Genomic DNA, 14,065 nt, shown 5'->3' with positions numbered 1-14,065 from the left:
TCCAGAAAGGCTGCACCGTGCCCCGACAGGAGGAAGAGAAGAAGAGGAGGTGGTGAAGGAGGAAAGGCCAGACAGGAAGACAGTTGAAACTGTACATGCATTTCACAGGTGAGATGCAATTTAACATTAACACAAGATGAAATTAACTCAGAGCTTGGATTTGTAAGATACCTTGACATTTGGGTATCTGACTTTTAGAGGGTAGATCTGAATACATTCCTGGAGTCTTCATGCAGTCTTCATTGACCACGTTCATTCTGCTGTTCACTTCTTCAGTGCCCCCAGCTGTAACACAAAATAATGCTGTTTAATCAACTAGCATCTTCTTAGTTTTAGAAGTGGAAACAACAACATAAAAGATTAAGGGGTGACATGTGGACACAATATTGTTGCTGTAGCATTATTCAACATATTCATATTCCATCCTTTTTGTAAGAAAGTGAGAAGGTGTATGTGGGTTTAATTGTATTCAATCTTATTTAAAAAGTGGTTTTATGATGCCAGCACAATATCTCAAGGCCAAATAGCTGGAAAGAAAAAGGTTATTGGTTCTCCTCAAATTGCTGAGAATTATCCTCTCTGGACAGTATTCTGGAGGGGTAAACGCAGCTGTTCTTCTTGGCTTACATGCTTTACATGCAAATCCAAGGATGTTGCATTTATAAGATCTGACTGCAGTAAAACAAAACAATACGTATTTTTAGCAGAACTTGGGTGGATGGTCTATATAAAAATGACATTAATAATAATCTTGTACCATCAAGTCAATTCTGACTTCTGACAACCCTTTTCAGGGTTTTCTAGGCAGAGAATACCGAGTCAAAGGTGGTTTACCATTCCCTTCTTCTGGGGTCATCCTGGGATTGTGCAGCTTTCCCAAGGCCACAAAGGCTGCCTGTACCCATGGGAGGCACAGTGTGTAATCAAACTCCCATATACCTAAACCACTGAACTATCCAGCTAGCCAACAAAATAACATTACTTACAGTATTTTTTTTAAAGTATCGAACAGTAAACCAAAAAGGACTTTAAAAGGGTGCTCAAATTATGGAAGAAAATACTCAGACTATTTGATCCAGTAAAACTATGGATAAAAGATGAATCTAATGAAATTAAGCACCTCCCCACTATCCTTGCCTGTTCCCAGTCCAAGCCATACCATATGCACCTTGAATCATCTCAAGCTAATAGATGGAGAGGGGAACAGCATGGAAAGCAAGGAAATCAAGCCTCCCCGATGCCCCTAGAACTTCTGTATTGCACAGATCAGCATACTTAAGCAAATGAAAGATCAAGGGTGACGTTCGATATATTACATGCAATCCCAAATCTTTACATGCACTATCAAGCAGCAATTCTAAAAATGAGAAAAGGACAGAACTTAATTTCTTGACGTAAAGCATTTACTACTAATGGGGAGAGAAAACTAGAGCTAAAAGTTAACTCTACCTTAGGGATATATACAGTACCAGCAAATGAAGGGGCAAAAAAGAGTACAGATTGGCATACGTTTGTTCATGTGATGAGAGCCTATATCTTACTCCTAGTGCCAAGTACACAATCAACGGTTGAATGATGACTTTTGTTAATCAGGTCCAACTTTTGGATATAAGGATGTACTGTAGTAGGGCCTGCTAATAGGATTCTAGCCTAGATACAGATGCAGATGCAATTACTACAGAAATGCAATGCATCCCATTATTGTGGGGAAGAATATTTTTCTAGTCAGCTCTTCAGGTGCTTACCAATGGACACAAAAACACTGAACTGTAGAGCTAGAATAGATTCCAAGGTTTGCCAAACACAACCCCCTTGATACTGCAGGAAGTGTTCATCTAAAGCACTCCATGACAAATAGCAACCCAGCCTCTGTTGAAAAATCTCCAGTGAAGGAGATCCGCCATCTTCCAAGAAAGACCACTGGACTGTCAGTAATTTTTTTCTCTATGTTTAATCAAAATCTTCTTTCTTGCAATTTGAATCCACTGATTTGGGCCTTACCCTCTAGAACAGTGGTTCCAAGCCTTGGGTACCCAGATGTTCTTGCACTACAACTCTCAGAAATCCTGGCCCACACAGCTAGTGGTGAAGGCTTCAGGGAGTTTTAGTCTAGAACTACTGCTCTAGAACCACAGAAAATAAACTTGCTCCATCTTTCAGGTGGCCTTCCAAATATCTAAAGACAGCTATTGTATTACATCTCAGCCATCTCTTTTCCAGATTAAACATACCTAATTCTGTATTTATAAGCTGATTTTAAAGTCCAAAATGTCATTTATTGTGTTTTTTTAAATCTTTTAAAGCCTGATTTAAGGCTGACTTAAGAGCCCTTTGAATGTATAATACATTTGATCAGAGGATTGTGTTCTGTAGCACAGGACATACATACAACAGATAATAAACATCTGAGGATAGAAGTACTAAATATCTAGGATTACAGTCCTAAATATCTAGGATTGCATTTGTACTAATAGACCAGCTTCTCGGGGAATGCTTTACCATCACAGAAACATGTTAGGTGAATACAGATAAAGAAAATCCTGACCATTCCATGTTTGTGAAGGTGTAGAAAGAGACAGTGTGCCGTCCGCAGAGAAGACAGAGGAAAAAGAGGATGGAAAGAAAGAACAGCTGGATAGCAGTGAAAGTAATAAAGAAGAGAGGAAAGGGTTAACAGGGAGAGAAGGGGAGGTAAAGGTGGAAGTGTGCTTGGCTGAAGGGGAGTGGGAGGAGTCAGAAGTGACAGTTGGAGGCAAGGAGAAGGAGAAAGAGGGAGTAGTGTGGTTTAGCGCGGTGGTGGAGGAATATGAGAGGAAGAAGAAAGATGAGAAAAGACAGGCATTTGAGAAAGTTCGTACCCAAGGTTTATTGAGAGACTTCCCAAACCTGCGAGTGGGCGGACTTTTGCCAGATCCCTCACCTCACCAATACTCACCTGCGCCTACACCAACTCAAGAGTGGAAAGTGACCGTAGCCCCGTGGAAAGAAGAAGAGCGGCGAGAACAAGGTGGGAGGAGGGAAGAGTTTGAAGAGGGTCCAAATGAGAGGGGGTGGATTCGGCACAAATGTTGTGGGACAATCTGTGCCAAGAGGAGTCCCCCACCCCCTCACTGGGGCTACAAGAAACCCTATGGGGCCCATCGCCGTTAACCCCTTGGGACTATGTTCAATGTTTGGAGCATGTTGATGAGGCTTTGTTGCCAAGTTGTAAACCGTTGGAACCGTTAAAGGAAGTGCTGGAGAGTGGAAGAAGTAATAAAAGTTCTGTTGTTAAAGTTATAAAGACTCAACCTTTATTATTTCCTGCCGACATGGAGGGGCCGCCTGAAGGGAAAGGTGAACTTTTTGACAGTGGCGCCCAACGTGGGGCGGCCCCTATGGCGGGAAACGAAGAGATAAAAGAGTTGCGACAAACGATTCAACGCCAAGCGAAATTGATCGAAAATTTAGCGGAACAACAAACGTTATTAACGCGTCAGTTGGTACAATTAAATGTAGGAGAAGATAAGGCCAAAAGTGAACAGAAAGATGTGAAGAACCCATGGGTAGCCGGTCCCACACCAATACGGATGCAGAAGATGAGTGCCTCAGATGACCCAGAAGCTTATCTGCATACCTTTGAAAGAGTGGCCACCGCAGCTGGGTGGCCGAAAGAGCAATGGACATTAATTTTAATACCCTGCTTAACCGGAGTATTACAAGAAGTAGTGGATACGTTGTCTACACAAGAAGCAACTCAGTATGAAACAGTCAAAGGCGCCATTTTACAAACTTTAAATTTGACAGATGAAGCCTATCGCAAAAAGTTCCGAGAGCTCAAGTTCAAAACAGGGATGCATCCGCGCCCTGTAAGCCAGCGTATGAAAGCTAATGTTATTAGATGGCTAAAACCGGAAGAAAAAACGAAAGACGAAATAATAGAAATGTTTGTTATGGAACATTTAATATCCACGCTATCGGTGAACATGCGCAGTTGGGTGCAAAGAAACAGACCAAAGCGGTTAGAGGAAGCCGTCTGCCTGATTGAGAATTATTGCGCGGCAGAGGAGGGAGTGAAAGAATACGCCGGAACTACTTTTGAAAAGACACGCCCGCAAGACAAGATGGCGACCGGGAGCAGCCACACGCCACGCGGTCCGTCCTCGTTTTCGGTTATCGGCAGGGGAAGACCTCAGCATTTCGAACCGATGCGCCCTAAACCAACGCGCCCTATCACATACGACCAACGGCTGTTCGAACCGGGCACCGGGCTGAAGGAAGGAAAGGACGGCAAGCCCGTATGTTTCGATTGCGGCCGTGTCGGCCACGTGAAGAGGCAATGCCCCGGACTGGACTGTTCTTGGGTAGGACAGAACGACGAACGAATTAAGATATTGGGATCAGAACAAGAGGGTTGGGAAGTGATGGCTACTGTAAACGGACACGAAAAGAGGGCATTGATTGATACGGGGTGTAGCAAGACATTGGTTCGGCAGCTAGAGGGAGTGGTAATACCGGATGATTTGACTGTAAGGTGTATACATGGAGATTCGAAAAAATACGCGACTATTTGGGTAGATGTACAAATTGGTAAAGATTGTAGAAGAATGAAAGTGGGAATTGTGCCAGGGCTTTCGAGAGAGATGCTGTTGGGACGCGATTGGGAGGGGGCGAGTGAATTGCTTAAGAGTAAAGAAGGGCTAGCCGGAGATTGCGACATTAATGAAATTGAAACTGACTTTTTAAAGGGAGCCTCACGAGATCAAATGAGGCTATGGCAACAAGACGACCCGACACTGCAAAAAATATTAGATGAAGCTCAACCTACAGGATCTATCATGCCTGGGAATACGGGGTTTGAGATAGATGAAGGCTTATTATATCGAGTAAACCAAGAAGGGGAGAAACAGTTAGTGGTGCCCATAAAATGGAGAAAAGATATATTAAGGATTGCCCATGATATACCCACTGCTGGTCATTTAGCTGTAGATAAAATGAGTGCTCGCATAACTCAAAGATTCTGGTGGCCAGCGTGCAATAGTGATATACAACAATTTTGTAAAACATGTAAAGAATGTCAAATGACTCAAACAAAACCCAGACCAGGTGCTCCGTTAATGCCAATGCCTCTGATAGACCGCCCATTCGACAGAATAGGAGTTGACATTGTAGGACCCCTAACGAAATCAGCGGGCGGACACACCCATATCTTGGTATTAATTGATTATGCAACGAGGTATCCAGAGGCAATACCACTAAGATCCACGAGTGCTAAAATAATAGCAAGAGAATTGATGCAGGTTTTCACTAGGTTAGGGTTTCCCAAAGAAATATTAACAGATCAGGGAAGCAATTTTATGAGTTTAACGTTGAGAGAAATGTGGAAACTTTTAGATGTAGAACCAATTCATGCCTCAGTTTACCATCCTCAAACAAATGGATTAGTGGAACGGTTTAACAAAACGTTGAAAGGCATGTTACGTAAATTGGTGATAAATAAACCCCGAAAGTGGCACCTACTGGTGGCACCGCTCATGTTCGCAATCAGAGAAGTGCCACAAGCCTCCACGGGATTTTCCCCATTTGAAATGATGTATGGTTGGAACCCTCGAGGAATTCTAGATCTAATTAAGGAAAAATGGGAAAGCGGAACAGATAATTCCCAGATGACGGTACAGCATGTATTAGAAATGAGAGCCCACTTAAAGAAAGTAGCAGAAGTGGCTAAAGGTCATTTAGAACAAGCTCAGGCCGGGCAAAAGAAAAGATATGATGCAAAATTATCTCCAAGGTCGTTTGTAGCAGGTCAGAAGGTCTTATTATTATTGCCTGCTGACAATGCTAAATTGTTTGCACGGTGGCAAGGACCTTATGAAGTCATCAGACAGGTAGGTAAGGTAGATTATGAGATAAGAACACCTGACAAGAAGAAGAAGACAGGTATTTACCATGTCAATCTATTGAAAGAATGGCATGAAAGAGAAGCTTTGTGGGGTGAAAGTATGGAAGATGACTTAGGGCCAGAATCATCTTTATATCAAGGGGAACGAGTGGAGATTCCTTTGGGAGAAAGTTTAGACGGGGCACAGAAAGCACAAATAAAAGAGATAGAGAAAGAATTCCAAGATGTCTTTTCCACCAAACTGGGCCATACCCAAATGGCAGAACATTGCATTAATACCAAAGAAGGAATGGTGGTACGTAGCGGAAGTCGAAATTGGCCCTTCCACTTAAAAGATGTTATCAACAAAGAAGTAGATGAAATGTTAAAATTAGGAATAATCGAACCCTCAAATAGTCCATGGAGAAGTTACCCAGTAGTAGTCCCAAAACCCGATGGGAAAGTCAGATTATGTATTGATTTTAGGAAACTCAATGAGGTATCAAAATTTGATGCATATCCAATGCCACGCATTGAAGATTTATTAGAAAAGCTAGGGGGCGCTAAATACCTCAGTGCGCTAGATCTTACAAAGGGTTACTGGCAAATTCCCGTGAGGGCTGAAGATAAAGAAAAGACAGCATTTGTCACCCCAAAAGGGTTATACCAATTTATGAAAATGCCATTTGGGTTACATGGGGCAGGAGCCACATTCCAACGCTTAATGGATAGAGTTCTGGAACCTGTTAGCACCTTTGCGGGAGCCTATATTGATGATATACTTATTTTTAGTAAGAGTTGGGAAGAACACATAATTCATATTAGACGAGTACTAGAAGAACTCAAGAAGGCAGGATTAACTGTTAATCCCTCTAAGTGTAAGGTTGCCCAAGAGAAGGTGAAGTTCCTAGGTCATGTTGTAAGTAAAGGGGAGATACGCCCCTCAGAAGAAAAAATTGACAAGCTATCTGATTGGCATGTTCCCAGAACAAAGAAAGAAGTACAACAATTTTTGGGATTGGCCGGGTATTACCGACAATTCGTGCCTAACTTTTCTGGTATTGCAGCCCCACTAACTGACCTTACCAAGAAGAAAGTGAATAAGTATATTAAATGGGGTAAGTTAGAACAGGAGGCTTTCGATAGGTTAAAAATTATTTTGAATGAGTTGCCTAAGAGATACGCCCCTGATTTTTCTCTTCCTTTCATCGTACAAACAGATGCGTCAGATAGAGGTATCGGGGCGGTGTTGGCTCAAGAAAAATCTGGAATAGAATACCCAATTATGTATCTCAGCAAAAAGTTAAGCCCTCGGGAACAAAAATATGCAACTATTGAAAAAGAAGCATTAGCGGTGAAATGGGCTATTTTGACATTAAAATATTATTTGTTGGGAGCGCCTTTTACATTAGTAACAGATCATGCACCCCTTCAGTGGCTAAATAGAATGAAAGATGCTAACCCACGATTGACACGATGGTACTTGAGTTTACAGCCATATGCATTTCAGGTGAAATATAAAAAAGGGGTCAACCATGCTAATGCTGATTATTTTTCGCGACAGGGAGAAGGAAATATGCGCGGTGATGAAGAGCGGACGGCCCACTCCTCCGGGGGGGCGTGTGAAGGTGTAGAAAGAGAGAGTGTGCCGTCCGCAGAGAAGACAGAGGAAAAAGAGGATGGAAAGAAAGAACAGCTGGATAGCAGTGAAAGTAATAAAGAAGAGAGGAAAGGGTTAACAGGGAGAGAAGGGGAGGTAAAGGTGGAAGTGTGCTTGGCTGAAGGGGAGTGGGAGGAGTCAGAAGTGACAGTTGGAGGCAAGGAGAAGGAGAAAGAGGGAGTAGTGTGGTTTAGCGCGGTGGTGGAGGAATATGAGAGGAAGAAGAAAGATGAGAAAAGACAGGCATTTGAGAAAGTTCGTACCCAAGGTTTATTGAGAGACTTCCCAAACCTGCGAGTGGGCGGACTTTTGCCAGATCCCTCACCTCACCAATACTCACCTGCGCCTACACCAACTCAAGAGTGGAAAGTGACCGTAGCCCCGTGGAAAGAAGAAGAGCGGCGAGAACAAGGTGGGAGGAGGGAAGAGTTTGAAGAGGGTCCAAATGAGAGGGGGTGGATTCGGCACAAATGTTGTGGGACAATCTGTGCCAAGAGGAGTCCCCCACCCCCTCACTGGGGCTACAAGAAACCCTATGGGGCCCATCGCCGTTAACCCCTTGGGACTATGTTCAATGTTTGGAGCATGTTGATGAGGCTTTGTTGCCAAGTTGTAAACCGTTGGAACCGTTAAAGGAAGTGCTGGAGAGTGGAAGAAGTAATAAAAGTTCTGTTGTTAAAGTTATAAAGACTCAACCTTTATTATTTCCTGCCGACATGGAGGGGCCGCCTGAAGGGAAAGGCGAACCTTTTGACAATGTTCTTTATATACTCCCTTCTTGTTTTATGAGAAGACGAGTAAGAGCCTCTCAAGAGAGGTTCAACATTCTGAAACCCAAACTTCTTATCCGAAGTTGAAATTTGGGTGCTGTTAACCAATACAAACATCTCCCTAGTAACATGAAATTTGAAAAAAAAAGTGATACGATGAAATTGTGTTAAATCGTTGCAAGGAGAAGGCAATGAACAGTGTTAACTCTGCAAAGAGAAGGCATTGATAAGAATAGTGTGAGGAAATGCCACCATAATGATTCCACATGGTGTTATGTGTCACAATGCTGATATGGGCTGATGAAGTCCACACACCTCCTCATAACTGGACCTCAGACTGAGACTTCTCTTTTATGTCCACATAAAAGAGAAAGAAAACAAGGTTGAGAAACTATTCACTGCAAATAATCTAAGAGTTGTGCCAAATAAACTACTTCAGGATCTAACTAGCCACTGTAACACCAGTAATAGGACAATGTGAGACAAAGACTTAAGTGGAAATAGGTGGAAGGGATATCTACCTGGAAAATTAAACTGAAAATAACGTTGTGGAGAAGTACAGTAGAAAAATAATTTATTCAGCAAAATAACTCCTGGAAAATTAAGAAAATGTATAAACAATGTTACTACTCATATGATTGGTTGTTTGGAAGGAAATTGCCCCAACTATTGGGAAAGCACTTTGTGCTATTTTATGATGATCTTGATTGGATCCCTGAGGGTGATGAAAGTAGATCCCAGGTGTAAGGCACATTAATTGTACTTGTTATTAACTACAGAAATCTTAATACAGTAACAGGAAACTGGCTCCTTTTAATTAAACATTGGCTTTCTGCAGCTTGGGAGACACTGAATATGCATATAGAGGGGAATATACAACAATGAGCCCAATGGAATTTAGTTTTGAATAGATCTTTATATATGATATTGCTCTATCTTAAAATTAATATATTGTATTAATAGGAATGCAAAACACAATATTTGGGTAGGTGGTTTTTGTTTAAGACTTGCTTTAAGTTTGTAGACTTCTGATGCTTTGGGACTCATTTATATACTTCCAAATTTTAAGATTTAAAAGTAAGTGTTGTCTATATTTCATTTGTCATCAGGACAGGTATTCCATTTCCAAAATTCTTCTCCCCAAATATAGCCTTTGGAAGTCTTTCATGCTGGTTGTGTATCTTACAGCCTGGTTCTCTGCATACTTACTCATGTGTAAATCCTATCTCTGCTCAATGATTCTCAGTTTATCCTGTGGTATTCATAGTATCACAGCTTTAGAGCTCATTTACATGAACATCTGCTCATAATAAACCAAGAAATAATCAAGCTTTTGCCTGTGTAGTTCCAACACACCCAAAGCCATCTCTAGTTCATCTTTACTCTACTCTGGACTGCCCCATTTCTAGGCCTGCTACTGGTAGTCTATTTATGCTTTTTAGTTTGCAGTGGATCCCAATGGGGTCTCTGGGCAGATATCTTCCCTGCCCTCATCAATAAGCTATTGAAAGTACAAAGCCTGTTTACTTACTCATCTTTCTGTATAAATGGCTCTGTTCATGATGGTTATTCCATTATGTATTTCCATATTTAATTTGCGCATCACACCTTTCAGCCACAAAATGTCTGAGGCAATATACAGTAAAGACATTGATCGTACATATTAGAGATGGGGACGAATATAAAAACAAATCACTATTTTTGACGAATATAGCCAATTCGTCATATATTCGTCAATCCATATTTATCAAATTTTAAGTCCCAATGAATATTACTTGATGAATATTTCCCAGTTTTATTCGTCAATTCGTCAATATTTGTCTATAGTTGTTACCTTTTGGGGTGTCTCTCTATGTGATCTCTGAGCTTGCTGGTGCCAATCAGAAGCTGTGGTCCATCAGGAGATCCTGGATTGGCATGTTAGCCAGCCAATAGTGCTGCTGAAAGGGCTGTGGGGGTGTAACTTTTACAGAGACTTTATAAGCTTTCCTCCTACAGTCATTTCCCACTTCTGTTCTGATTCTTTCCAGAGTAAGAACAGTTGCTGTTGACTGGTACTTGTGTGCTACTTGCTTGCTAGCTGTGGCTGTGCTTTTTTCACTTCTGTGGCAGCAAAGCAGACACTTATTTTTCTTGTTCATTTTATTTCATTTATTTCAGTTAGCTTAGGCTACATCTTTTTTGGAGGCTTGTGTTCATGGGGGGGGAGAAGAGAATTTGGTGTGTGACTGTGGAATCCCTTTCCTAAGAACATTTAATTCCTGTGGTTGTGTGTGTGTCTCACTCTGAGACTTAGTTGGCAGGGCTTTAAGTTTAAAAAACTTAGTTACTTTTGGAGGCCTATGTTATCTGGTGTCTCTTCAGGCACAGTGTGTGTGTGTGGGAATTTGGTGTGTGACTGTGTGGGCCAAATACCTCAGTGCCTGATGGAGCCACAGCCTACTTTGCTACCATGTGCCTCAGTGCCCAATGGGGCCAAACTCTACCTCAATGACAAATACCTCATTGCCTCCTGGGGGCAAACTCTACATCACTGCCAAATGTTATGTCACTGAAGACAAACTCTACATCAATGCCTCATGCCTCTATGTGCCTGCCAGAGACAAATCAAACTCCCTCAATGCCATCTGCTTCTGTGCCGCATAGTAAACTATCCTGGGGGGGACTCAGTTTGTGGGTAAATAACTCAGATGTCTGATATCCAATCTTCACCAAACTTGGCAGGCATGTTGGGGAAAGACACAGCAAGCTCCGGTCCAATTTAGGATTCTCTAAGTACCTGGGGGAAACTTTACTGGGGGTGTCCTCCTTGTGACTATATAACTCAGGGGTCCGTTAGTTTAGTGGTCCCCAACCTTGGGCCTCCAGATGTTCTTGGCCTTCAACTCCCAGAAATCCTGGCCAGCAGAGGAGGTAGTGAAGGCTTCTGGGAGTTGTAGTCTAAGAATATCTGGAGGCCCAAGGTTGGGGACCACTGCATTAGCCAATGTTCACCAAATGTGCTGGACTTGTGGGAAACCATTTTAGGAAGTGTCTCTGAAAATTTGGTGTCTCAGGTGCTTGGGGGCCAGTTTTATATCATTTTAAAGTGAAAACGAATTGATGAATCAATTTGTCAATGAATATTTGTAAATTCATTTTCTTTGTTTCATTAACCTTGGTGAATCACGAATCACAACAAATCACCATTTTTTATTCGTTCCCATTTCTAGTATATAATCCAAAGGATAACTAGTAATAACTATAATGGTCATGCACTGCCTTTAACTTCCCAAGTCATCCTCTGTTCTTACAATAAAATAGGCTCTAATGACTTGCTTTCTCTCTTTTGATAGAAACAGCACTGCTCTTGGCCATTACTGGACAATATAATACCACACTGAATGCTGTGTGGAACATCCATTTTAACTTCATTTTCAACAAATGAGGGAGGAGAAAAAAAAACCTTATGGTCCTAAGGACTCTAGCCATGAGGGCTGATTCTACCAAAAATCAGCAAAGACTGAAGGCACAGCAGGGAAAAGTTTCCCTGTTGTAATGATACTTTTCATATCTTCATTGTACTGAATTGTGATCATGTGGTATATATACCAGGGTGAATGTCCCACTGTGTTTTTACATTGCCGATTCATTTTCTCCTATTTGAAACGTTACTGCTGGCTACACTGTGCAACCGGTTTATTTTCTGTATTTTCTGGCTTGTCTCCTGGGGCAGTCCAGCCCCTTACTTCATTAAAAAAAAAGAAAAAAAAGAATATAAAGCTCCTAACGCAAGCCTCCATCCCTCTGCTGTCAAAGGCTGGGCGTACCCACAACTGCCGTTGCACCAAATCCTGTGGGTAGACAGGCTTCTTCAAGGTGGCACCTTGCTCCTGGCTCCTCCCCCTTCTCCTTCTCCTTCTCCCCCGGTGGGATTCACATTTACACAGGCAATACCAGTAAGGAATATTCCAATATGTCATTGGAACAAAATAATATAAGCCTCCTGGCGAGGGGGAAAAAACCCCACAGTGACACCGCTGGTCAGGGAAATGATTCAATAATGGTTATGTGTCATGTGACCAGAAATATATGCAACAATCTAACAGGGGTATAAGTAGGGAACATTTCCCTCATGTGATCATGGCCAAACTGACCTTCTAAAGCAACAACTCCTAGCATCTCCAGCTAGCATGGTTGGGAGATGGAAGGGGAGGTTTCAGTCCATTAAATGTGACTTTTTCAACCTCTGCTGAAAATGAATTGAAGGCATCTGCTTTAAACCTCAAGTAGCTGCTGCCAATGAAAGTAAACAATACTAAGTTCAATGGAAGGTAGAAATGCATGAAGAGCATTTTCCTGTGAGAAAATCTATAAGTAATTGTTTTTGCTCTATACAGGATTTGATATATAACGGCTTTTCCTTAGTCTAAAAGACTATTGAAAATTTGCCCAAGCACTTTTCAAGGAGGTTGCTTGTGTTTGCAAACACTTTTCCTCATATTCGATGCAGGAAGTTAAACCCCTTAGCCTTAGCCACAAAGTCCTCTTGGGAAAATCTCAGCAGTACCTGGAAAGGCCCTCCAATGTGTTCTCAGTGTTAGAGGTCTTCGTAGGCTAGAGCCTGAACAAATTCTACACAGTGCTTCACCTCAGAGTGCTCTCTCTAATACAGTACGAGAGACTTGAGCTCAATGATATCCTGTGATATGTGCCCTCAAAAACATATCTTTTATGTGGTCCACTTTGAAGGAAACAGTTCACAAGCCCTTTAGATATAGTAGTGCTTTAGACAATGGGGCACTTTCCTATTGAGGCACAATGAACTGTTAACCAGGACAACACTTGCACCTTCTGTGAAACACGATAGGATGTAATATGCATCCTATTGGAAAGAGAAACTGATCCAATAAAACCGACATTGCATCTTTCTCGGGCGTTACCATGGCAACACCACTCTGACTAACATGAAGGTTTTGGCAGTGTTGAAAATTTCAGTTTTCTAAGTTGTTTTTAAAGCCACAGATTGAAACAGTAAGACTAATGGTCCAGGTAGCCAAAGACGGCCAATTCTTCATTTGTTTCATTTCAACAGAGTTTCCCCCCTGCCGCCGCCACCCTACCACCTGACACCTCTTAACTATAGATGCCACGCACTGACTTGAGAACTATCATCTACATGCGACACACATAGGAAGCCGCCTTAGACCAAGACAGACTGTTTTGTCTGCTTAACCCAGAACTGTCTGATTTATAATGGCTCTCCTGAGTCTGCAGGCTTTCTTATTGCTTCTATTAGGAAGATTATTTGCACAATGACAAAAAAAAAAAAAGAGGAAATGAATCACCCTGCCCTACAGAGAAAGGACCCAAGAGGGCACAGATCTGTTGTAAAATTTGCATTTGCTGGTTTATATGCACAGATTTAAATGCACAGCTGTTTACCAGCTAGGGATATTAATGTTTTTATTGTTTAATTTGTGTATGAGATGATGTTAATGGTTTTATTGTTTAACTTGTTTTAGTGACATCGTAAGCCATCTTGAGCATTATTTTTCTTCCGGGGGAAAGATGGGATAAAGAGGAAATAAATGCTAAATAAATAGAAGCAAATATATGTACAAGTACCATAATGACAACTCATGCTAGCAGGAAAGATTGTAGCTGGGTGGCTGGTGTGTCCGCTCAGCCTATTCTCCGGTTGCTCACTGCTGATAAGCAATGTGAGGCCCTTTCCGCTCCTGCTTTACAGTTCTCTCTCTTTAAATTGGACTCAGACTGGGTAGCTCATGAGAC

General features: G+C 41.8%; 1 protein-coding gene and 2 long non-coding RNA genes across 11 annotated transcripts in view; 1 reads left to right on the top strand and 2 right to left on the bottom strand.

Annotated features, from left to right (window-relative positions):
• Window positions 1-14,065, bottom strand: part of ARHGEF28 (Rho guanine nucleotide exchange factor 28) — a 200,970-nt gene that overhangs the window by 677 nt on the left and 186,228 nt on the right. For all 9 annotated transcript variants that reach the window (XM_072992640.2, XM_072992643.2, XM_072992641.2 and 6 more), the window contains one exon: window positions 172-285. In XM_072992640.2, the coding sequence (XP_072848741.2) occupies window positions 172-285 (114 nt within the window). The remainder of the gene's footprint in view (window positions 1-171; window positions 286-14,065) is intronic.
• LOC144586372 (uncharacterized) overlaps window positions 1-14,065 on the top strand; it is a 580,628-nt gene that overhangs the window by 539,299 nt on the left and 27,264 nt on the right. The window lies entirely within an intron of this gene.
• Window positions 9,749-12,245, bottom strand: LOC144586373 (uncharacterized). The gene is made up of 2 exons (XR_013541160.1): window positions 10,820-12,245; window positions 9,749-10,748 (listed from the first exon to the last, which is right to left on the bottom strand). It is a non-coding gene; the product is annotated as an uncharacterized LOC144586373 (long non-coding RNA).

The sequence above is a fragment of the Pogona vitticeps genome, chromosome 2, assembly GCF_051106095.1.
Source record: "Pogona vitticeps strain Pit_001003342236 chromosome 2, PviZW2.1, whole genome shotgun sequence".
Lineage (NCBI taxonomy): Eukaryota > Metazoa > Chordata > Lepidosauria > Squamata > Agamidae > Pogona > Pogona vitticeps.
The sequence above is the reverse complement of the archived record's forward strand: the minus strand, read 5'-3'. Positions and strand labels throughout refer to the sequence as shown.